This window comes from Hippocampus bargibanti, linkage group LG10 (genome assembly GCF_051943395.1).
Source record: "Hippocampus bargibanti isolate YZ-2025 linkage group LG10, ASM5194339v1, whole genome shotgun sequence".
Taxonomy (NCBI): Eukaryota; Metazoa; Chordata; class Actinopteri; order Syngnathiformes; family Syngnathidae; genus Hippocampus; species Hippocampus bargibanti.
In genome coordinates, this window is record NC_142743.1 from 23,434,248 (window position 1) to 23,460,029 (window position 25,782).

Genomic DNA, 25,782 nt, shown 5'->3' on the forward strand with positions numbered 1-25,782 from the left:
AGAAATTTGAAGAAGGTCAGATAGGTATGGGGGTTTCTGGATAGCTTTGAATGTATAAAGAAGAATTTTGCTAAGGAGAAGAAGGTAGGTGAGAACGAGGAGGGGTCCCAGGCCAGAGCCTTGTGGCACACCAGAAGATACATGAGAGGACTGCGAAGTGAAGGAGTTAATTTGGATGAGAGCGGCCAGAGAGATAAGAGTGGAACCAGTCAAGATGGGACGAGAAATGGTGTCAAAAGCTGCAGTGAGGTCAAGAAGGACGAGGATGGAGAGTAAACCGGCGTCAGACGCCAAAGAAGATCATTCATGACTTTTAAGAGAGCTGATTCTGTACTGCGGTGGGGGCGGAAACCAGATTGGAATGGTTCGTTCGTGGAGAGGTGAGAGTGTAGCTGCGAGGACACCATTTTTTCGAGGATTTTGGAAATACAGTAAAGTCTCGTTATATCGATATTCAAGGGAGTCCGAAAAAATATCGATATAACCGGGACTATCGATATATCCGACCCTGTTTGCATGTAATTTTCTCCGTGCGTGCATAGAAATAGTATCGATATAACCGGGACTATCGATATATCCGATATCGATATAACGAGACTTTACTGTACAGTAAAGTCTCGTTATATCGATATTCAAGGGAGTCCGAAAAAAATATCGATATAACCGGGACTATCGATATATCCGATATCGATATAACGAGACTTTACTGTACAGTAAAGTCTCGTTATATCGATATTCAAGGGAGTCCGAAAAAAATATCGATATAACCGGGACTATCGATATATCCGATATCGATATAACGAGACTTTACTGTAAAAGGAAGCTTAGAAATAGGGTGAAGGTTCTTGAAGTTATTGGGATCTTTTTAAGAATTGGTGTGACAGCCGCCGTTTTGAGGATAGCGAGGAGTGAATAATGACTGAAATGAATGGAAGGAGAGATGGCAAGCAGGATTTGACCAGAACTCTTAGGAGGGGGATTTAATTGACAGGAAGAATTCTTGGATTTAGTTATGAGGTTCGAGATTGTAGAGGGATGAGTAGTAAGTAGTCTATGTATGCGGGTTATATATCCATCAACTTCAGAACTTTCAAAGTCACGTTTTTTTTTTTTTTATAATATGACGGTGTGTGGTCAAATGATCTGTTTGATGTGTTCATGGGCAACATTGATTTACAGCATACGTTTGCTCATGTAGCAGCAGTAGGCAGCGCAGAGGGAGTGGAAAAACATCAAGACGTGGCAACCAAACGTGGCTACGGTCTAATGACAGACTGCAACTTGATCTAAACCAAAACTTGTCATCCGAATCCCTTGGCTGTTTTTTTTTGTTTTAATTTTATATATTTATTTTTAAATCCTGTACAGAGATAACGCTGGAAAGTGACGAAATTCATCTCTTACACCCCCCCCCAATTTGGACTATTTTGTCCTGACAAAAGTCTCTTGTTTCGTAACTGTCACAAATGTTTGTTTGTTTTGTTACATGATTACAAAGATTCTTGGGTTGAGACGAAAACAGAAAAGTACTTTTGGGAGAAAAAAAACAGAAAAATGAAACGCCCTATGTCAGCTTTATAGGACTGGACTAGGAATATAATTATGGTAAACAGAGTGCAATCAAGCCATTGGAGAAATGTTGCTATAAAACAAGGGTCGGGAACCTTTTTGACTAAGAGTCATAAAAGTAAAATACAGTAAAGTCTCGTTATATCGATATCGGATATATCGATAGTCCCGGTTATATCGATACTATTTCTATGCACGCACGGAGAAAATTACATGCAAACAGGGTCGGATATATCGATAGTCCCGGTTATATCGATATTTTTTCGGACTCCCTTGAATATCGATATAACGAGACTTTACTGTATTTAGAAATGTTTTTTTTCAGTGAGAACCACACACACACACACACACGCAAACACACAACTTCAACAAAATGTCCGAATGTATTATTTCAAATAACTTTGTGATAGTACTCACCGTTAACATGGATGGTTTTCCCTTCCTCATGATCCATCCAAACGATCGGAATGAAAGTCAACTTGCTTGGTCCATACGCGAAGTTACTGCTAGCTAGCCTGCACACGGCTCATTAGCTTCCACACTTGCTTTCTGCTGTCTCTCGCAGAAGTACAGTAAAGTCTCGTTACATCGATAGTCCCGGTTATATCGATGCTATTTCTATGCACGCACGGAGAAAATTACATGCAAACAGGGTCGGATATATCGATAGTCCCGGTTATATCGATATTTTTTCGGACTCCCTTGAATATCGATATAACGAGACTTTACTGTATATTGATGCTAACGTTAGCATGGGGTGTGTCAAAGTGCCACTGACATTCGACTGTTTCATCCATGGTATTGTTTGATTGAAAATTACAATCAGAACCTTCTCTTTCCACAATGGCGAATCCTTCGGTTTATTCAACGCTGAAGTGTACGATATTTTTGTAATCGTCGGGCTGATTTAAAAGGGGCGTTAACCTGTTTCAACAACAGCCAATATCATCCAATGAAAATTGCGATTTCCGCCAACCTACGTCAGTATCATCCAATCAAAATTGCGCTTTCCGCCAACTGCCACACAAACAGGAAATGAACAGTGAAAAAGCGAGATATGTATTTAGTCTTATCGTTTGGGTTCCACGTTAATTATGAATGTAAGTACAGTGGTACCTTGGCTTACGAACTTAATTGGTTGCCAGACAGAGTGTGTAAGGTCAAAAGTGTGCATCCCAAAAATTAATTTCCCATTGGAACCCATTAAAATGAGAATAATCCGTTCCCAGGTCCCCATAAAACATAATTTTCTAATTTTCTAAGCCTTAAAACTACACAAAATATACCTTATTTTATGTATAATAAATGTGCTATGGTATTATAATTAAAGAAATAAACTGTACCGTATCATAAAGTCATTTTATTTACCTTTGTGATGGTCGTTGATGGCTTGATGGACTGGAGTGGCCGTTTTCATCAGCATTAAACACTTGATGAGGAACGTAGCCTTCTTCTTTCACCATCTTGAGGAATGATCCGTTGAGGTGCTTTCTCTGCCATAATTTTACCTTGTTCCTCATCAATTGTGTTCTGTTTAGTTGGGTTGATAGCTTTTTGCATCAAGTGTACAGATGGCTTGTGCGGGTTATTTGTGGAGTCTGATTGATGGGATATTTTAACCTTGCAGTCTACACTCTGCTTTTGAACTATCAAAGTTAAAACGAGTCCAAATTTCACTGTTTTCTATCCATTTTCTCACTCTCTCTCTCTCTCTCTGTCATCTGATGAAACAAGTGTCCCTCTTTTTACAGGTGGAGGTCAACCCTTCTTTGGATATGGCTGAATCTGATTTCAAGAACAACGTGATCCGCTGTCGGTGTAAATACGATGGAGCGCGAGCTTACATGTTTGGATGCCATGCAGGTAGAGTTTCAAGAAATGAGATGAGCGGCTTGAGGTGGGACCAGATTGGATTGCAGAGTAAAAAGGGTGTACGATGAGATCTCTGATGAGGTGAAACGAGATGAAAACAAATTTAAAGGACAACCGACACCATTTTTTTCAACTGACATCAGAAAAACGTTTTGTAGCATCTAAAATAAAGTAACTCAAAAAGATGGAAAGCTAGCTAGCTAGGTAATAGAATGCTACATAGCTAATAGATAGCTAGCTAACTAGATAGCTAATATGTTTCCTGACTCAAATAGCTAGCTAGCTATATTGCTAATAGATAGCTCTCTAGCCAGCTAGATGGTCACTTTACATTACAGTCACAGGGATAAGTTTTTCTGTGGGTGAGCAGCGGCAACCACACGCGCCAGCGTTAACTCAACCCGGAAGTAACTCAAACTGAAAGAAAGCTGTCTCACAAGCTAATATATAGCTAATAGCTAGATAGATAGCCAGCTAGATAGCAAATAGAAAATAAGCTAGCTAGCTCAATAGATAATAGTTAGCCAACTATATAGCAAATAGAAAATTAGCTAGCTCGATAGCTAATAGCTAGATACATAGCCAACTAGATAGCAAATAGCAAGCCAGCTAGCTAGCTAGCTTAGTCACAAGTCAGGCTTGCGTTTTGCATGCTTCTTAATCTGTGACATTAGAAGTTGCTGAAGATATCTAGCTCGCTGGCTAGCTATCTAGCTTGTTGGCTATTGGCTATCTATTAGCTAGCTTTCTATCTATTTGAGTTATTTCCGTGTTGAATGAACGCTGGCGCGTGTGGCTGCCGCTGCTCACCCACATTAAACTTGATCCTGTGTTGTGTACAGTGACCTTGAGAGTTTTGAAAGACGCTTAGAAATCAAATGTATTATGATTTGCTATCTAGCTGGCTATCTATTAGCTATCGAGTTATCTGGCTCTCTATTTGCTATCTAGCTGGCTATCTACCTATCTAGCTTATAAATCAAATGTATTATGATTTGCTATCTAGCTAATAACTCAAATACATAGATCGAAAGCTAGCTAGATAGCTCATAGATAGCTAATATGTTTCCAGACTCAAATAGCTAGCGAGCTAGTTAGCTAGATAGCATTTGGAGAAGCCAAACCATCATGCATTTTTCTCTCCATTCTACCCACCGTGTAATGCATTTTGCTTGTTTGCCATTGTGCGACGAATAAAGGTTTTCTGATTCCGATTCTCAGGTGATGCTTACAGCGCTGATGTGGAGGACTTGTTTGACCACCAGCGTCAGATCACCAACAACTTCCTGTGAATGGAATGGATGCTCACTCCAGTACAGGGACAGAAGAACCATTCAAATCCCTCATGAGACAATGAGAGGACCAGGGAGAGTTTCAAAATAAAATCATGAATTTTGGTACCTGGTGACTGTCGACCAGAAAGAAGCAGGTCAAGTCAAGATGATTAAAGGACAACCGACACCATTTTTTTTTGTTTCCTAACTGTCATCAGAAAAATGTTTTATAGCATCTAAATTAGCCAAAACACGCAGGTTGATATTTTGAGTCAAATGCAAAACACCAATAAAAATGACTTCAAGTGTCCCAAAACTGTCACAAAAAATGAGCTCGGAACTGGGGCGAGATTCAGAAAGTCCCGCCCCCAGATCGTGATGTCATGTCAGGAAACTCCTTCACAAACTGCCTTGCTCCAGAATCAAAACAATGGATTCAGAGAGTTCAGATTTGGGGAAAAAAAAATCATTTCGTGTTCCTACAGTCACAGGATCAGTTTTTCTGCGAGTGAGCAGCGGCAGCCATACGCGCCAGCGTCACTCAACCCGGAAGTAACTCAAAAAACTAGCTAGCTCGCCGGCCAATCGATAGCCAACAGATACCTAGCTAGATAGCCAGCCAGCTAGATAGTGAATATATAGCTAGCTAAACTTACACCTTCTTTATGCGTGTTACCGCAATTGCCTGCGACACACAACGATTCACCATCGCGTTATTTATGTCGTTTTCCTTCTAATTTCGCCATCAACACAGTCCTGACGCCTCAAAATGACCCAGAAGGACTTCTTGAATCGATTGCAAACATGTATGCTTTCCTCTTCAGAACTATTTGATTCATATTCATAACTGGATGAGTAACAAGAAAGCATAGTCTCCGAATCTGAAGCCATTGTTTTGATTCTGGAGCAAGGCAGTGTGTGACCTATAGTGATGTCATGAACAAGGGGGCGGGACTTTCTGAATCTGCCCAGTTCCAAGCTCATTTTGTGGCAGTTTTGGGACATTTTAACTCATTTTTATTGGTGTTTTGCATTTGACAAAAAATATCAGCCTGCGTGTTTTGAGTATTTTTAGATGCTATAAAACGTTTTTCTGATGTCCGTTAGGAAACAAAAAAAATTGGTGTCGGTTGTCCTTTAAAGAAGATATGTTGCCAAACCAAAAAATAATAAAATAAAATAAAAGCGCAAATCATCCAAAATATCCATTTTTCGAACCATTTGAAATGATTACATTCACTTTCCAATTGCAATTGTATTTTTTATTCGCCTGTTACAACTCTGTGTGCATTTGGGTGTTGTGAATGAGAACTTTTTTTTTTAAACACCGCGGTGCTATTTTGACTTATTTGAATAAATATTGTAATGTATTGCACATGTATTGTCATGTATAGTTTTATGTTACCTCTCTGGAAACAATGTTAGGGCTCTAATTTATGCAGATTTTATTGTACTTTTTGAGTTGGCATTGTCCATACGTGGCTGTGTTTTGTATTGTTCATTTTATTACCTGTTTATTCTTCACCTGTTCAACATTGGTAAACACCAGATGACACCTGAAAGCACCGCAGTCGTGCGCTTTAAACATTACTTTAAATTGTAGAGCGACAATAAACATTACAATGACAAACATGCTTACTTAAGGAATGTTTTTTTCTATAGATTTTGCACGATAAAGACTCAATATTAATGTTAGGATCTAGCTGAATTTTCTCACACAAATATTTCCTTTAAAGGACAACCGACACCATTTTTTTGTTTCCTAACTGACATCGGAAAAACGTTTTATAGCATCTAAAATAGCCAAAACACACAGGTGGATATTTTTAGTCAAATGCAAAACACCAATAAAAATGAGTAAAAGTGTCCCAAAACTACTTTCAAAATGACCCCGGAAATGCTGAGTTTCAGAAGGTCCCGCCCCCTTGTTTGCCAGGACGTCTTGCATTGCTGGAGAATCAAAACAATGGCTTCATATTCAGAGAAGATGCTTTCTTGTTACTCATCCAGTTATGAATATGATTCAAATAGTTCTGAAGAGGAAAGCAGACATGTTTGCAATCGATTAAAGAAGTCCTTCCATATTAATTCGAGTTGTCTGGACTCCAATGGAGCGTCCCAGAAAATGCACAAGATGGCGCCCAAGCTCCCTTGGAAATGCTGCTGGGAATTTGTGTCAACTAGTATCAAATAGTAGTCTTGGTGTAACACACAACGATTCACCATTGCGTTATTTATGTGTTTTCCTTCTAATTTCGCCATCAACACGAAGTTTTCAGAGCAAACAAATTACCCAAAATGCATTGTGTATCACTTTCTCGGTCATGGGTGTTCCCTGCGTGACGTCACGTCAGGAATCGTCACCAACTCAAAAACAAAACTTCCTGAATATTCAGCACTAGTCTTAAAATGTAAAATATAGCTCTATGCCGTGGAGTCTTAGTCAAATACGCTCAGTAGAAGTCATTTGAGGCGGTTGTCCTTTAAAACGTTAACATTTTAATTGACCTACAACTTGTATTTTGCATCACGGATGTTATCAAAGCTAAAATAATTGTATTCAGTTTTTTTATTGATGAAAACCATTCACATATAATCGATGAAAAGGTTTCTTCAGCCGTCATCTGTACTTCTTTCAAGGTGTCGAACTTCTCATCCAAGAGGCTTCGTCAGCAAACTAAATTTTGCTGGTAGTTTTGGCCCTATATATATATATATACTATATATATATATATATATATATATATATATATATATATATATATATATATATATATCCCTACTGTCCAGAGGTGGCGGCGCCAGACTATGCTATGATCGGTCCCAGATGTCAGGTTGGGAGGAAGCAGAGGACTATTCCCTGAGGCTACTCTGATTACTTCTATTGTCCGGCCTGATTATGATCTTAGCTAAAAGAAAATAGATGGTTTGGAAGGGAAGTAAAAGAAGCTATTTTTATAAAACGGCAAAACCCTTCACTAAATCGCCATGGTGGGGTGAGGTTTAATTTGGATCGTCCTTACAACAGACTTCTTAGACCGGATAGCCTTAGTTATGGCTGATGAGGTGATACCAGGGCAAATGGGGCAATCAGGCAGTCGGCCAGAAGTCGAGCGAATCGTCCGTTCTCTCCAATCACCTTCCCTCCCAAGCATCTTCCCTCTGTTTGGCTGCAAGCCGCTTTTGTTCTGGAGGAGAAATCACAGAGACAATTAGAATGAACGCTGGCGCGAATGGCTGCCACTGCTCACCCGCACAAAAAAATCCAGTGGCGAAAGTGTCCTTGAGAATTTTGAAAGGCGCTTAGAAATTAAATGTATTACTATTATTATCAACAGTGAAAAACCTTTCACACTGGGATGATATTATAATAATAATAATAATAATAATAATAATAATAATAATAATAATAATAATAATAATAATAATAATAATAATAATAAATTTGATTTCTAAGCGCCTTTCAAAACTCTCAAGGTCACTTTACAGTCACAGGATACGTTTTTCTGTGGGTGAGCAGCGGCAGCCACACGCGCCAGCGTTCACTCAACCCGGAAGTAACTCAAATAGACAGATAGCTAATGATAATAATAATAATAATAATAATAATAATAATAATAATAATAATACAATGCATCTACAAGCGCCCCTTAAAAGTCTCAAGGACATAGCTAATAGCTAACTAATAGATAGCAAATAGGTAGTAGCTAGGAAGCGCCTTTCAAAACTCTCAAGGTCACTTTTACAGTCACAGAATAAGTTTTTCTGTTGGTGAGCAGCGGCAGCCACACGCGCCAGCGTTCACTCAACCCGGAAGTAACTCTTTCATAAATTGAACGTTCGTAAAGCGAAAAGTTCGTAAGCCAAGGTGTTCGTAAACCGAGGTATCACTCTATTTAACAATTTTATTTTCCTTCTTGAACACAACAATGAGCAAGACATGTACATGTTGTAGGACTGTGGACACAAGGGACACGTGGGCATCAAGGCCGGGGACAAAATGTTCAGGACTTGATGCACTTCTGGACTGTCCCCTAAAAAGCACAGCGGGACATCCATTCTGAGGACAAAAGGACCTTTTTTTTTTTTTTTTTTGGTGCTTTTCCTGGCTGGCAGTTCGGTGGACAGCTACGTGTGGTTTATTGTGACTATATACTTAAACGTTCCCACTGTAAAGGGAAAGGCTGCTGCCCTGATTATAGACTTGCTTTTAGCCGCACAGCAGTGGACAGAGAGCTATTTCATTTTACCCCAAACTGCAACGCCACCCTGCACTTGCTCTCTATTTGCTAGCTAGCTAGCTAGCTAGCGAGCTCTTGATTTGCTATCTATCTATCTATCTATCTATCTATCTATCTATCTATCTATCTATCTATCTATCTATCTATCTATCTATCTATCCAACCATCAATCAATCAATCAATCAATCAATCCATCAATCAATCAATCAACCTACCAATCTATCCATCTAACCATCTATCTATCCATCTATCTATTTGCTATCTAGCTATCTATCCAGCCAGTTAGCTCTCGATTTGCTACCTGGCTGGCTAGCTATCTAGCCAGCTAGCTATTATCCATCTATTAGCTAGCTTTTTATCTATTTGAGTTACTTCCGGGTTGCGTGAACGCTGCCGCTGCTCACCCACAGAAAAACTGATCCTGTGACTGTAAAGTGACCTTGAGAGTTTTGAAAGGCGCTTAGAAATCAAATGGATTATTATGATGATGATGATTATTATTATTAATATTATTATTTGATAAGTGGCAAAAGAGCGCCCACTTGTGGTAAACACATGTTCATGCATGGTGCAAACACGGAGATGCCCTTTTTGGTTTGTTTTTGCCTGGACAAAAGTGAGGAAGATTGTCACCCTCTGGTGGGCTACCAACAGCAGTACAGTGTTCCACTGCTACGTCATGGATTTTGAAGCAATCATTAAAGGACAACCGACACTATTTTTTGGGGGTTTCCTAACTGACATCAGAAAAACGTTTTATAGCATCTAAAATACCCCAAAACACACAGGCTGATATTTTTAGTCAAATGCAAAACAACAAGAAAAATGACGTAAAACACAACGACTGCAACGCCGCTGACCGAGAAAGCGACACACAATGCATTTTGGGTACTTTGTTTGGTCTGAAAACATCGTGTTGTAGGCGAAATCAGAAGGAAAAAAGATTAATAACGCAATGGTGAATTGTTGTGTATTGCACCAAGACTACTATTTGATACTAGTTGACACAAATTCCCAGCAGATAAATCAGCCCATTTCCAACGGAGCTTGGGCGCCATCTTGTGCATTTTCTGGGACGCAACATTGGAGTCTAACGCCTCAAATTGATACGGAATGACTTCTTTAATCGATTGCAAACATTTATGCTTTCCTCTTCAGAACTATTTTATTCATATTCATAACTGGATGAGTAACAAGAAAGCATCTTCTCCCAATCTGAAGCCATTGTTTTGATTCTGGAGCAAGTCAGTTTGTGAAGGATTATCCTGGCGTGACGTCACGAACAAGGGGGCGGGACTTTCTGAATCTGACCAGTTTTTGAGCTCATTTTGTGGCAGTTTTGGGACACTTTTACTCCTTTTTATTGGTGTTTTGCATCTGACTAAAAAAATCAGCCTGCGTGTTTTGCGTATTTTAGATGCTATAAAACGTTTTTCTGATGTCAGTTAGGAAACAAAAAAATGGCGTCGGTTGTCCTTTAAAGTGTCCCAAAACTGCCACAAAATGAGCTTGGAACAAGGCAGATTTAGAAAGTCCCGCCCCCTTGTTTGTGACATCACACCAGGACACTCCTTTCACAAACTGCCTTGCTCCAGAATCAAAACAATGGCTTCAGAGAGTTCAGATTCGGAAAAAGATTTTTTCTTATTACTCATCCAGTTATGAATATAATTCAAATAGTTCCGAAGAGGAAAGCATAAATGTTTGCCATCGATTAAAAGAAGTTAAAGTCAAGTTTTTTAAATCTACCTCGAGCCTCCTGGAGCTTCTTCTTCTCTGCATCCCGCTGCTCTTTTGTGACGTTGCTTTTCACACCGAGGGCGCCAATCACAAGCCTTCGAGCGAGAGCTGCACTGGTTTGAGGTCTCTCCTTAGAAATTAGGGGAGACTCTAAAAAATGGGAGGGGTTAAAAAAGAAAAAGGTGTTTTCCACGATGGAAGAAATGAGGTACAACTTTAAAGTACTTTTAAATCTACCAGAGAAGCTACGAGCGGCGGCCTTCGTCTCTGAAGTGGATTTGGAGAGCGGTCGCACCTTCATCAGTGGGTGTTTGGATCTTAATGCCTCGCGAGCTAAATACATAAAATATATTTTAAAAAAAAGAATATGGTTTGAAAAATTACTTTTCACCCCCCCAAAAAAACATACAAGTACATTACAGAAACAATATTTAGAGCAACAATATGGTGGATTTTACCTTAATATGAATATTTTGATTACAGTACGTTTGTTTTACTAGTCAAAGTTTATTCAAGCCATCCATCATCTGGGCTATCTGACGATCTGGCTGGCTAGCAATTAGCTATATAGATGGGTAGCTATTAGCTATCTAGCTTGATAGCTATTAGCTGTCTAGCTGGATAGCTATTAGCTGTCTAGCTGGTTGGCGTTTAGCTGGCTAGCAGCTGGCTTTTAGCTGTCTAGCTGGTTGGCGTTTAGCTGGCTAGCTGGTTGGCTTTTAGGCGGCTAGCTCTTGGCTTTTAGCTGGCTAGCTGTTGGCTTTTAGTTGGATGGCTGGTTGGCTTTTAGCTGGCTAGCGGCTGGCTTTTAGCTGGCTAGCTGTTGGCTTTTAGTTGGATGGCGGGTTGGCTTTTAGCTGGCTAGCTGGTTGGCTTTTACCTGGCTAGCTGGTTGGCTTTTAGCTATCTAGCTGGCTAGCTATTAGCTGCCTACCTGGCTAGCTATTAGCTGTCTAGCTGGCTGGCTTTTTGCTGGCTATCTGCTGGCTTTTAGCTGGCTAGCTGTTGGCTTTTAGTTGGATGGCTGGTTGGCTTTTACCTGGCTAGCTGGTTGGCTTTTAGCTATCTAGCTGGCTAGCTATTAGCTGCCTACCTGGCTAGCTATTAGCTGTCTAGCTGGCTGGCTTTTTGCTGGCTATCTGCTGGCTTTTAGCTGGCTAGCTGTTGGCTTTTAGTTGGATGGCTGGTTGGCTTTTAGGCGGCTAGCTGTTGGCTTTTAGCTGGCTAGCTGTTGGCTTTTAGTTGGATGGCTGGTTGGCTTTTAGCTGTCTAGCTGGTTGGCCTTTAGCTGGCTAGCTGGTTGGCTTTTAGCTGGCTAGCTGGTTGGCTTTTACCTGGCTAGCTGGTTGGCTTTTAGCTATCTAGCTGGCTAGCTATTAGCTGCCTACCTGGCTAGCTATTAGCTGTCTAGCTGGCTGGCTTTTTGCTGGCTATCTGCTGGCTATTAGCTGGCTAGCGGCTGGCTTTTAGCTGGCTATTAGCTGGCTGGTTGTATCGTCTCCGCAAGAGGTTACGTAAGAACTACGAGTAGTTTACTGACCAACAATTGGGCTTGAAAAGAGACCGAGAGCGTGTGTGTCATCAATCCACTTGATATCAAAGCCTCTCGGTCTGAAAAGTGAGAAAAGAAAAGAGTGTGAGGAAAAGAGTGAACATAAACAAACAATAACATAGAAAATGTTCCCAGACAGTGTGTAAGGCGAAAAGTGTGTATCCCAAAAATTAATTTCCCATAGGAAACCATTAAAATGAGAATAATCTGTTCCCAGGTCCCCATAAAACATAATTTTCGACAGAATAAGCCTTAGAACTACACAAAATATACCTTATTGTATGTCTAATAAATGTGCTATGGTATTATAACTAAAGAAATAAACTGTACTATATAATAAAGTCTTTTTATTGACCTTTGTGATGGTCGTTGACGGCTTGATGGAATGGAGTGGCAGCTTTCATCAGCGTTAAACACTTGATGAGGAACGTAACCTTCTTCTTTCACCATCTTGAGGAATGATCCCTTGTAGGTGCTTTCTCTGCCATCATTTTATCTAGTTCCTCATTCAATTGTGTTCTGTTTAGCTGGGTTGAATGCTTTTTGCATCAAGTGTACAGATGGCTTGTGCGGGTTGTTTGTGGAGCCTGATTGATGGGAATTTTAACCTTGCAGTCTACACTCTGCCTTTGAACTGTCAAAGTTGAAACTCTCACTGTCGTCTGCCTGTCTCTTTAACGTTTTTATGGACGCAACTTATCCGGAGGTGTCGGTTGTCCTTTAAACTATGAACATACAGGCAGTTCTTCATATTTTTGATCCACTACTTGCACTGGATTACATCGTATATTGCAGGTCTACCTCATTTTGTGAGGACGGAGAGTGTAAATGATGAGAAATGTACATACTGGTATCCCTGAAATAACTTGAGAAGATCCTCGGTTTTAAAGTCAGGGGGAATCTCGTAGATCTCGATGATGTGAGAGAGGTCATCGTCACTCTGGTCGTCGTCCTCATCATCAAAGTGATGCATGTTGTAATAATCAAATCTGGCCTCTTGGATTGACGACTTCTTTCCACCTTCATTCAAAGACAACTGGAAAAAAAGAGGATTGGAAAGTCAGAGAATGTGGGTTACAGGAATCAGGCGATGAGGATCAGAATCAGAATCGGAAAACCTTTATTCGTCCCACATTGAGGAAATTTGCAGTCCACAGCAGAAATATGATAATAATATAAGATATGATAATGATAGCTACTTCAATTTCCTTTAAGATCCTGAACTATTCAAATGAAACCTATTTTGTGATCCTCACCAGTCCACTGCACCTGTTGACCATCCTCCATCAACATTTTATCGGAATTTAAAATAAAAATAAAAATAAAAATAAAAATAAAAAAGAATACAATACAAAAAAAAAAAAATAATAATAAAAAAAAAAATACAAATACAAAAAAAAATAAAAAACAAATAAAAACAAAATAAAATAAAAAAGAATAACAACTAAAGCTAAAACTAAAAAAAAAAAAAAATGAAAAAAAAAAAAAAAAATTAAAAAATAAAAAAATAAAATACAAAAATACAAAAAAATACAAAATACAAAATAAAAAAAAAAAACAAAAATAACAATAAAAATAATAAAAATAACAATAATAATAATAGTAATAATCGTAATAATAATAATAATAATAATAATAAATAATAATAATAATAATAATATTAATAATACATTTCATTTGTAAGCGCCTTTCAAAACTCTCAAGGTCATTTTACAATTTTACAAGTTTTTCTATGGGTAAGCAGTGGCAGCCACATGCACGAGCGTTCACTCAACCCGGAAGTAACTCAAATAGATAGAAAAATATCTAGTTGTTCCCCATGCTGGTGGTCACGGGGTGCAGGACTTGTGGGGATGTGCTGAAAATATATGTATATTTTTGGCTATTTGATTGGCTAGCTATTAGCTATCTAGCTGGCTACCTGTTAGCCATCTAGCTGGCTGGCTAAGTGCTGGCTAGCTGTTGCCTATCTGGTTATCTATTAGCTATTTATTATCTATCCATTAGCTGGATGGAATCTTTGTATCAAGTGAATTTCCATATTATGGACACAACTTGTCCGGAGGCGTCGGTTGACCTTTCACACAATTTGTTTTGATTGCATTCATTTTAGTTGAAGACCACCAACCTCTTCAAGCAATCGCTGATTAAGACAATCTCCATCATCGTTAAATAAGGTGTCCCAACTGCTGTCTTGTTCTTTTTCATCATGAAATGGTCCACTGGTAAAATCAGCCGAATCAAGCTGCCCATTGGTCTTCACCCCTTCAACGTCAACAGCAGAACTAGGGTGGTCACGACCAGTCTGCATCTCAGCCTCGTTCTCATCTTCTCCTCCGACCGACTTGTTTTTCTTGTTTTTGACTTTCTTGCGAGCCTTATCCGCGTAGCGAGGCCTTGGTCTTGGTTTGACATCTCCTTCGATGTGAGGTTTCTCTTGCGATCCGTTGGATCGTTTCTTTGGCGCACGAACAGATTGGCTTGGCTTTTTGGGCTGAGACGCTGCAGGTGTGTCTGAAGCGTTGTCGTTCTTTTGTTGCTCCGTTTCCATTGTAGTGTTGTCAGTTTGTCTAGAACACAGCGACACGGAGTTGGCGGGGGTAATAGTGCCACAATTAAAATGCAACTAGTAAGGATGTGACAAAAAATGTCAATAATTCATCACACATTTTCTAATACCATACCGAAGTGCATTTAAATAGCTTTCAAATGATGTATAGATTATTGTTCTATGACAAATAATAAGGAAATAATTGGATTTTAAATTTTCGAAATATGAGGGGATTTTGTGCCTGTCAGTCAAAACAATGAAAATCTGTGACCGAGTTCTTCATTACAGTTGAAACGATCATAGCTTTCTTAATTTTTGGCAGATCTTAACGAGTAAGGTACCATTGGAAAGCTTTTGAAATTCTAAACAAAAACAGAAAACAAGACAATATTCCAAATATAAATGAGCAAATATCAACGATCGAATGCAGGCAGATTTTCGTCAGAAATCAAAAATGGCTGTCACTGAATACTAGGAAAGAAAATTGCGAGCTCTCAAAATATATATGCTAATGATTCCTTTTGCTTGAAAATTGGCAGTTAATGAGAAAAATACATATTCTACCACTTCTATGAGTTATAAAAATACAACTTACTCATCTTTATAAACTGTAGCGTTAGCAAAAAGAGCGTAAACTTCAATATTTTTTCCCCCGTTTGTCGTTGTCGTATTTGGAAATTTCAAATACCAGCATGGAGGGAAAAGTGTAATACGTCATCATAAGATGCACAGTTTGGAAAATCCCACGGGAAACGATTATGTATTTCATAAAAATGCAATGATACACGACTGCGAGTAGAGTATGCTCGGTTCACTGGACAAAAACAATCGCGGTGGAATGAATATAGGTCACTGTAGCGTACCTACAACTAGCTAAACACCGCAGCTAATTATCCATCCATCGAGTTTGCAATGAAGAGAACGCGACTGAAATCTGCAGAAATCATCGTTTTTTACGTCACATTTGGATCAATGACATTCTGTTATATACCTTTACATTCGATCAAAATAAAAAATAAAACCTACCCGTGTTTTGATTAGCGTCGGATTTTGTCGCAGGTCTGACGAATAGTGATGTGTCGTTCGCGAACGAGCCGGTTCTTAAAGCCGGAACTCTGCAATGAACGAAGAGAGCCGGTTCCTTGCAAGGAGCCGGAAATGGGAGCCGACTTTTTTTGTCATCTATTCCCCGCCCCCAGTCTTCGGTTAAAGCCGCACGTGATTGGTCGATATTCTTGGTAGAGGTGGGAGAGGAGAATTATAGACACGCGTAGCAGTGAAGAGAAGGAGAGGGGAAGAGGGGTCAGGGTAGTCAGGTGGACAAATGTTATCACATTATGTTGCTATTATTATTCAATTATTATATTTTTACTAGTTGGTATGTTAGCATTATCAATATGAAAAATTAATGACAGCTTTTCTGATCAAGGTTTTCTGATTATCATCAGACCAGAGTAACCACAGGGAAAGCGAAAGTTCGTGGATGCTCTCTGTGCACATATAAATCAAGTCATATCAATTTTTACATGAGTAATTCGTTTTTCACACAATTTCACATGATTTTTGGTGGTTAATTAATTTAAGCAACAAAAAAACTGAGGAGCCAGATTGGAGCCAAAAAAGGCGGATCTATTTAGTGAACCGAGCCAAAAGAACCGGCTCTCTGAAAAGAGACGGAATTCCCATCACTACTGACGACGCTCGTCTTCAGAACGCAAAGGATTGTGGGAATTAGTGTTGACTCAACCCGTTCTGAAACGCAATGTTTTGGAGACGAAAACATTTTCTTTTGTGAACACGTTTTATTAAACAATATATTTTGTGCTGTGTTTCATTGACCTGATATAAAGTCAAGTACTCTTTTTGGCTCGGCTCACAAAAAAAAAGATGTTGTTTCCCAAATGGAGATAGCTAGCGAGATAGCCAGCTCTAATAGCTAGCCAGATAGTTAATAATAATTATAAATTTATAGCCATCAGCTAGCGAATAGATAGCTAATAGCTAGATGTCCATGAAGGAAACACTCATGTCCCCAAAGTTCATGTAAATTTGGTTCTATTTTTACTACCATGCTAATGCTAAAACCATGCTACCACCATCTACTGAATTTATCAGTGTGGTGGCATATCAGTTGAGTACATTTTTACTTGTTCGTAAAGTCTGCAAAAAGGTGTTGGAAAGAGAAAAATAAAAGCAATTGAAATGCATTTGTGATTGATTGATTTGTATTTATTTGACAGCTTTCATCATCAAACAATTAAGCTGCATCAATGTTCGAGTCTGCACAAAAAATGTCACTGACATAATTGAGAAATTCATACAAATGAGCTCTTTTTTTGGCAAATGTTTGTCTTTGGAAGTGTGGTTGGGTCACTATTTTGCATACTGTATGTATAAGTATATCAACATATAATATGACAGGAAGACTGCAGTATTTGAGTAGGTAGAGTACCAGTGATGGGAATTACGGCTCTTTTTCAGAGAGCCAGTTCTTTTGGCTCGGCTCACTAAAAAGATCCGGCTCTTTTGGCTCTCAAATGGCTCCTCGGTTTGTTTGTTTGTTTGTTTTTGTTGCTTAAATTAATTAACTACCAAAAATTATGTAAAATTATGTGAAAAACGAATTACTCATGTAAAAAATACACTATATAGAATATTTTTATTTATATGGATTGATTTCTATGTGCAGAGAGCAGCCACAAACGAATAAAGGTTTTCTGATTCTGATGATCAGCTGTCACGAATTTGCTTTTCATATTAATAATGCTAACATACCAACTAGTAAAAAATATAATAATTGAATCATAATAACAACATAATGTGAGAACATTTGTCCCCCCCCTCCCTCTCCTCCTTTTCCTCACTGCTTCGTGTGTCTGTAATTCTCCCCTCCCTCCTCTATCACGGATATCGACCAATCACGTTCGGCTTTAACCGAAGACTGGGGGCGTGGAATAGAGGACAAAAAAAAAAATCGTCTCCCATTTCCGGCTCCTTGTTCGTTCACTTCAGAAATCCGGTTCTAAGAACCGGCTCGTTTACGAACGACACATCACTAATAGGTACTGCTGTACTACTTTGTCTCACATGCTCATATTTGCTACATTCTTTGCATAAATAATATTTGGGAAGAATTGATCAAAAATCAGAAAAAAAATCTTTTTAAACACCTGTGAATCATTAGTTAAAAATGGAAGACTTGCAACATTACATACACCGATGAATGTAATTATCTGCTACGTGATAACGTGTCTCGATGTTATCTGGACTTGGTTTTGATCTATAGCGTCGAGATCTAGGTAAGGTTAGGTGATATATACAGTATATTTCATTTATAAGCGCCTTTCAAAACTCACAAGAGAGTTTTGAAAGGCGCTTAGAAATGAAATGTATTATTATTATTATTATTATTATTATTATTATTATTATTATTATTATTATTATTATTATTATTAATAATAATACTGATTTCCCTTGTATGGACAAATAATTATGACATAACAATAACATACAAAAAATTAGATAGAATAAAATTAGATTGTGTGGCGGGCACTAGGACCATGCATCACACCCAGCAGGTGTACAGTAGGGGGCGTGTCCAAGTTAAGAACGTCTTACTGCTGGATGAGATGCATGGTCCTAGTGCCCGCCACAATAAAACATTATTTAAAAAAATATATTGATATTGATGAAAAGGTTTCTTCAGCCGTCATCTGTACTTCTTTGAAGGTGTCGGACGTTTTGCTTCTTATCCAAGAAGCTTCGTCAGCAAACTAAAGTCTTACTGGTAGTATCGGCCCTATATATATAGGGCCGATACTAAAGTCTTGCTGGTAGAATCGGCTCTATATATATATATAGACTTTAATTTGCTGACGAAGCTTCTTGGATGGGAAGCGAAATGTCCGACACCTTCAAAGAAGTACAGATGACGGCTGAAGAAACCTTTTCATCGATGGACCATTCCTGTACAACTGAGAGCTTACACAGACGAACTACCGATATTGTAAACGCGACTGATGAGAAACGTGTCTTTCTTAGGTAACATCTTGTGAGTTAGCTAAGTGAAGGAAGCCATGGAAACAGGTAGGAACGGTTTCAAATGTCCAAAAGAGGGACATTGTTTTGGTCAGATGTACCCAATCATCGAGCCGTGCTGCTGGACACAGAACTGCTCCCTGAACTGCAGCCACTGGAGCCTCTGTCTTCATAGATGGAAATCTCTATCTGGGGGAAGGCCGTTAAGGGACTGACAGCGGGTCACAAGGGTACGTTTAAAAGACAATCGACGTCTCCGGACAAGTTGTGTCCATAATTTGTAAAATGGCTTCAAATGACTTCTACTGAGCGTATTTTACAAAGATTCCACCGCATATAGCTATAGTTTACGTTTTAAGACTCGCGCTGAATATTCCGGAAGTCTTGTTTTTGAGTTGATGAGTCCTAACGTTACGTCACTGAAGGAACGCCCCTGACCGAAAAAAGGACACATTGTAGCAGTCCTTCCATCACGTCAATGCATTTTGCTGTACTTTGTTTGGTCTGAAAACTTCGTGTTGCACCAAAAAGAGGCAGAAGAGGGCGACAAAGCTCCGTGTAAGGAATTAATCAGCCCGTTTCCACAGGCTGATTAATTCCTTACACGGAGCTTTGTCGCCATTTTCTGCCTCTTTTTTGGTGCTACATTTCCCGCTACCCAGATACCTCAAAATGGCACGGAATAAATTCTTTAATCGATTCTTTAATCGTCCTGGCGTGACGTCACGAACAAGGGGGCGGGACCTTCTGAAAATGGCCGCTTCCGGTTTCATTTTTTTTCAGTGTCAGCACACTTTAAGTCATTTTTTATTAGTGTTTTGCATTTGACTAAAAATATCAGCCTGCATGTTTTGGGTATATTAGATGCTATAAAACGTTTTTCTGATGTCAGTTAGGAAACCAAAAAAAAAAATGGTGTCGGTTGTCCTTTAAATGAACTGGCAATCGCTCCAGTTTTTGAATGCATGTACATGAACAAACGATCAGGAAGGATACAACCCGCATTCCCCTCTCGATGGGATCAGTAATGAGCAGACCTCTGGGAGCGTAGATCTTTTCATTCTGCTCTTGAACGTACTTGGCGATTTTCTTCAACACCTGCAGCACAGCAACAGTTTTGTGGTTGATATTTTGTGGGGGGAGAAACACAGATGGAATGTGAAGGAAATAAACATATCTAGTTTGCCATGTTAAAGGACAACCGACACCTCCGGACAAGTTGTATCCATAATTTGTAAAATCACTTCAAATGACTTCTACTGAGCGCATTTTACAAAGATTCCATACGCATATAGCTATATTTTACCTTTTAAGACTCGCACTGTATGTTCCGGAAGTCTTGTTTTTGAGTTGGTGACGATAACTAAGTGACGTCACGGAGGGAACACCCCTCACCGAGAAAGCGACACACAATGCATTTTGGGTACTTTATTTCGTCTGAAAACACAGTGTTTATGGCAAAATTAGAAGGAAAACTATATAAATAACACGATGGTGAATCATTGTGTATCGCAGCCAATTGCGGTAACAGCCCATAAAGAAGGTGTAAGCAAGGCAGTGTGTGACCAATAGTGACGTCACGAACAAAGGGGCGGGACTTTCTGAATCTTCCCAGTTCCCGCCCCCTTGTTCGTGACGACACGCAAGGACGTCTTGCCTTGCTCTAGAATCAAACAATGGCTTCAGATTCGGAGAAGATGCTTTCTTGTTCCTCATCCAGTTATGAATATGATTCAAAAAGTTCTGAAGAGGAAAGCATAAATTTTTGCAATCGATTAAAGAAGTCCTTCCGTGTCATTTTGAGGCGTCTGGACTGCAATGTAGCGTCCCAGAAAATGCACAAGATGGCGCCCAAGCTCTTTTGGAAATGGGCTGATTTGTCTGCTGGGAATTTGTGTCAACTAGTATCAAATAGTAGCCTTGGTGCAACAAACAACGATTCACCATCGCGTTATTTATGTTTTTTCCTTCTAATTTCGTCATCAACACGAAGTTTTCAGACCAAACAAAGTACCCAAAATGCATTGTGTGTCGCTTTCTCGGTCAGGGGCGTTCCTGATGTGATGTCACGTCAGGAATCGTCACCAACCCAAAAACAAGACGTCCTGAATATTCAGCTCAGTAGAAGTCATTTGAAGTCATTTTACAAATTACGGACACAACTCGTCCGGAGGCGTCATTTATCCTTTAAAGTTAACTGTTAATGCTAATATTAGCCTGTAATATTTTAACCTAACAAACATTTACAAGCCTTTTTTTTTCACCTTCTCATAGCGGGTCTCCATACAGAGGAAGATAAGATATGCCGTGGCACAGGCCAGACATCCTTCCAGGTAAGACTGGCCTCCGATCTTTTCTGCTTCTGCGTAGTAGTTATTGAGGGTTTTCACGGTGTCCTCAAATAGAGTTCGTTCAATCTGCGCACGTGAACGGATGAATGAATTTTGCGAAATATTGTGCAGTAGGGAAGTCAATGGACAACGTATCATGGAAGATGCACACAAAAGACATGACGATGATGGATGCTCTCACCCTGGTCTCCAGCTCCGTCGGGAACTTGATCTGAAACTTGCAGGTGGTTCCTTCACTGTAGTCTCGCTGGATAAAGACTTTGTTGGCCAAGGATGCACTGTGCCTTAATTCTTGTAAATTGTGAAACTATGGAAGTAAGAGAATAAGAAGTTATGATATTTACAAGTTTCATGCTGTTATATGATCAGTCAACTTGTGTGACTCCATTACGCTATTGAAGCACAGACAACCTGGGGTCAATCTGAGGTCAACAGACACAGCGAGTTAAACTGTCATCTTCATCTAGGAGACAGAATTTAGGACTTGGGAAACTCCTTATCACGGAAGTAATTTAGGACTTGAAACTCCTTCACAGGAAGAGCTCATTAGCCAGGTTACAAATTTATCAGTTCATGGAAAAGACACTGTTTTATTGCTTACAGCTGTTCGTGCTTAGAACTCGAGAGGTGTGGTATTCTAATCAAAAAACTATGTTTTACTAATGTATCACTTTAATGTGCATGTACTCTCAATAAATAGCTTGGCAGAAGGCTGCAGAATTCAGACGTCTGTCATGAATGGGTGCGTCTCCTGCCGGCAGTAAAGACAATCTTTCTGGGTTCGAGTCTCTGTCCACAGTGTCCGATCGAACATCTCTGACAATTATCACGTGTGCATGCCAAGGGTTAATTCTGTGTTATTGCGAATTTCCCCATTGTGGGACTATTAAAGGCATCAACACAGACTCCCTATATATATATATATATATATATATATATATATATATATATATAAAAAAAATCCTCGTCTCACCCACCATGGGTGGTGTCTGTCCCCATTTCAGCTCGGGTCCTCTACCAGAGGCCAGGAAGCTTGAGGGTTCTGCGCAGTATCCGTGCTGTTCCCAGCACTGCGCTTTTCTGGACCGAGATATCCGATGTTGTTCCCGGTATCTGTTGCAACCACTCGTCGAGTTTGGGGGTCACTGCCCCGAGTGCTCCGACCACCACAGGCACGACTGTCACCTTTACCTTCCAGGCTCTCTCCAGCTCCTCTCTGAGCCCTTGGTATTTCTCGATTTTCTCATGTTCCTTCTTTCTGATGTTCCCATCACTCGGGACCGCTACATCCACGACAACGGCTTTCCTTTCCCCTTTATCTATGACCACGATATCTGGTTGGTTGGCCATTACCATCTTGTCGGTCTGTATCTGGAAGTCCCACAGGATCTTTGCTCGGTCATTCTCCACCACCTTGGGAGGTGTTTCCCATTTTGACCTTGGGGTTTCCAGTCCATACTCCGCACAGATGTTTCGGTAGACTATGCCAGCCACCTGGTTATGGCGCTCCATGTAGGCTTTCCCTGCCAGCATCTTACACCCTGCAGTTACGTGTTGGATTGTCTCAGGTGCCTCTTTGCACAACCTACACCTTGGGTCTTGTCTGGTGTGGTATATCCCTGCCTCTATGGCTCTGGTGTTCAGGGCCTGCTCTTGGGCAGCCAGGATGAGTGCCTCTGTGCTGTCATTTAAGCCAGCCCTCTCTAGCCACTGATAGGACTTCTTGAGATCAGCCACTTCTGCTATGGTTCGGTGGTACATCCCGTGTAGGGGCTTTTCCTCACATGATTGTCCCTCTTCCAGCACCTCATCCTCTGTTCCCCATTGACTGAGACATTCTCTGAGTACATCATCCGTTGGAGCCTTCTCTTTGATGTATTCATGGAGCTTGGATGTTTCATCCTGGACAGTGGCTCTCACACTCACTAGTCCCCGGCCTCCTTCCTTACGGCTTGTGTACAGTCTCAGGGTGCTGGACTTGGGATGGAACCCTCCGTGCATGGTGAGGAGTTTTCGGGTCTTAACATCCGTGGTCTGAATCTCTTCCTTTGGCCACCTTATTATTCCTGCAGGGTATCTGATCACTGGCAGGGCATAGCTGTTTATTGCCCGGGTCTTGTTCTTGCCATTGAGCTGGCTTCTGAGGACTTGCCTCACCCGCTGGAGGTATTTGGTCGTAGCCGCTTTCCTTGTTGCTAATTCGAGGTTGCCATTGGCCTGTGGTATACCGAGGTACTTGTAGCTGTTTTCAATGTCTGCTATATATATATATATATATATATATATATATATATATATATATATATATATATATATATATATATATATATATATATATATATATAACCTGCACAAGCCTTCTGTACACTTGATGCAAAAAGCTATCAAACCAGCTAAACAGAGCACAATTGATGAGGAACTAGATAAAATTATCACAGAGAAAGCACCTACAAAGGATGATTCCTCAAGATGGTGAAAGAAGAAGGTTACGTTCCTCATCAAGTGTTTAATGCTGATGAAAGCGGCCACTCCATTCCATCAAGCCATCAACGACCATCACAAAGGTAAATAAAACGGCTTTATTATATAGTACAGTTTATTTCTTTAATTATAATACCATATCACAATTATTATACATAAAATAAGGTATATTTTGTCTAGTTTTAAGGCTTAGAAAGTAGAAAATTATGTTTTATGGGGACCTGGGAACGGATTATTCTCATTTTAATGGTTTACTATGGGAAATTATTTTTTGGCATACACACTTTTTGCCTTACACACTCTGTCTGGGAACCAATTAAATTTGTAAACCAATGTATCACTGTATTTTATTATGATAAAATCGCAATTCTATCTACTACAGCCGTGTGCCGACCATCGATCGATCAATCTGATCGATGGTCATCGAATCCCGAAAGAAAGGAAGTGGCCTCTGTCCGTGGTGCTGAAACTGTTACATGGGATGGGTCCACTCTTGGGACAATTTCATCGGATTATGTGGACGCTCAAACGCACAAAAACGCCCCGTTTAACATTTAAATGAGGTAAAACGACGTGGATTACCCGCTTGCATCCACGCACATCAGATTTCGCCTTCCGGTTTGATTGGTCAAAGTATAAAATGATGATATTTGGGCTAAACTGGCCAAGTAAGAGGAGGAATGCCCACGCGTGTCCTGATTCCATCAACAAACACTGTGTTGCTTTATTGGTTCCTACCGTGTCCATTTTACGCGATCAGGCAAGTTATTTTGGACCCAAATGTTGCTAGCAGTGGCTAAAATTGAGCATTTAAAAACAGGATAAATAGCACATCGTGGTTGTTTTACCTCGGTCGCCATGTTGCTGTTCAAGTCCCCGCGTGCGTCGACGACTGACACGGGATAGATTAAATGATGGGGGAGGGGCTAGTCAACCACGCTATATGCTTTTATTTATTATTTATCTGGACGTTAACTAAATCCCCCCCTTGACGTCAAACATACTACAGATTCTCACATTTCGAACAGCTCTATTGTTAATAGTAAAATGGCCATATTATTTTAAAACGCTTGGTCAATCAATGTGTTGGGGATTAAGATAATAATAATAATAATAATAATAATAATAATAATAATAATAATAATAATAATAATAATAATAATTATTATTATTATTATTATTAGTATCATTATTACGATTATTATTATTATTAGTAGTAGTAGTAGTAGTAAGTATTTTATGATAATAATAATAATAATAATAATAATAATAATAATAATAATATTAGCACAAGATAACTATATTATCATCCTCATCATTATTTATTAATTATTATTATTATTATTATTAGTAGTAGTAGTAGTATTTTTATAATAATAATAGTAATAATGATAATAATAATTATTATAATTATTATTATTAATTATAATCAGAATCAGAATCAGAATCATCTTTATTGCCAAGTATGTAGAACACACAAGGAATTTGTTTCCGGTAGAACACGCTGCACTAGTATCGTTGTCAAAAAAACTGCTAAGTGGCACTATACAGTAATATTTAGTATTATTAATTATAATAATAATGTCAAAAAAACTGCTAAGTGGCAATATACAGTAATATTTAGTATTATTAATTAGAATAATAATGTAAATTTCTCCACTGCGAGACTAATAAAGGCAAATCCAAATCCAAATTAATAGACAATGAGTGAAAAAAAAGAACTACTCACTGCGTCTGAAACGTCCGTAATAATTAACTTTTCTTTCCTGAAAGCAATACGTCCAATATTTATTCCATGTAGTAACTCGTACATCGTGGAGGACATCGGGGAGGAAACGCTATAACACAGTACGACCAATTGGGGGCAACACTTGATCAAAACGTTTTACAATCTGCCAGGAAACGCAAAAGAAGAAGACGATTACGAAGTTAGTGATGGGAATTTCGGCTCTTTTCAGAGAGCTGGTTCTTTTGTCTCGGCTAACATAAAAGTTACGACACTTTTGGCTCCCAAATGGCTCCTCAGTTTTTTGTTGCTTATTAACTACCAAAATCGTGTAAAATGATGTGAAAAACGAAGTACTATGTCAAGTATTTGTATTTATATGTGCAC

General features: G+C 39.3%; 3 protein-coding genes across 4 annotated transcripts in view; 1 reads left to right on the forward strand and 2 right to left on the reverse strand.

Annotated features, from left to right (window-relative positions):
• Nucleotides 1–6,345, forward strand: part of LOC148893006 (lysyl oxidase homolog 4-like) — a 32,479-nt gene extending 26,134 nt beyond the window's left edge. The window contains exons 14-15 of the mRNA XM_089006040.1: nt 3,321–3,432; nt 4,663–6,345. Of these exons, the coding sequence (XP_088862166.1) occupies nt 3,321–3,432; nt 4,663–4,733 (183 nt within the window). The 3' untranslated portion in view covers nt 4,734–6,345. The remainder of the gene's footprint in view (nt 1–3,320; nt 3,433–4,662) is intronic.
• A 1,132-nt stretch (nt 6,346–7,477) lies between these two features.
• On the reverse strand, nt 7,478–15,900 carry r3hcc1l (R3H domain and coiled-coil containing 1-like). The gene is made up of 7 exons (XM_089006264.1): nt 15,826–15,900; nt 14,377–14,818; nt 13,097–13,284; nt 12,237–12,307; nt 10,934–11,029; nt 10,706–10,846; nt 7,478–7,903 (listed from the first exon to the last, which is right to left on the reverse strand). The coding sequence occupies exons 2-7, from the start codon at nt 14,797–14,799 to the stop codon at nt 7,851–7,853; spliced, it is 972 nt and encodes a 323-aa protein (XP_088862390.1). The 5' UTR covers nt 14,800–14,818; nt 15,826–15,900; the 3' UTR covers nt 7,478–7,850.
• A 2,829-nt stretch (nt 15,901–18,729) lies between these two features.
• golga7ba (golgin A7 family, member Ba) lies at nt 18,730–24,560 on the reverse strand. 2 transcript variants are annotated; one of them, XM_089006242.1, is made up of 5 exons: nt 24,518–24,560; nt 21,370–21,495; nt 21,102–21,254; nt 19,834–19,935; nt 18,730–19,026 (listed from the first exon to the last, which is right to left on the reverse strand). In XM_089006242.1, the coding sequence occupies exons 1-5, from the start codon at nt 24,527–24,529 to the stop codon at nt 18,943–18,945; spliced, it is 477 nt and encodes a 158-aa protein (XP_088862368.1). In that variant the 5' UTR covers nt 24,530–24,560; the 3' UTR covers nt 18,730–18,942. The 2 variants fall into 2 exon arrangements, with proteins under 2 accessions (XP_088862368.1, XP_088862370.1); XM_089006244.1 differs by having other exon boundaries at nt 24,408–24,528.
• Nucleotides 24,561–25,782: the final 1,222 nt, after the last annotated feature.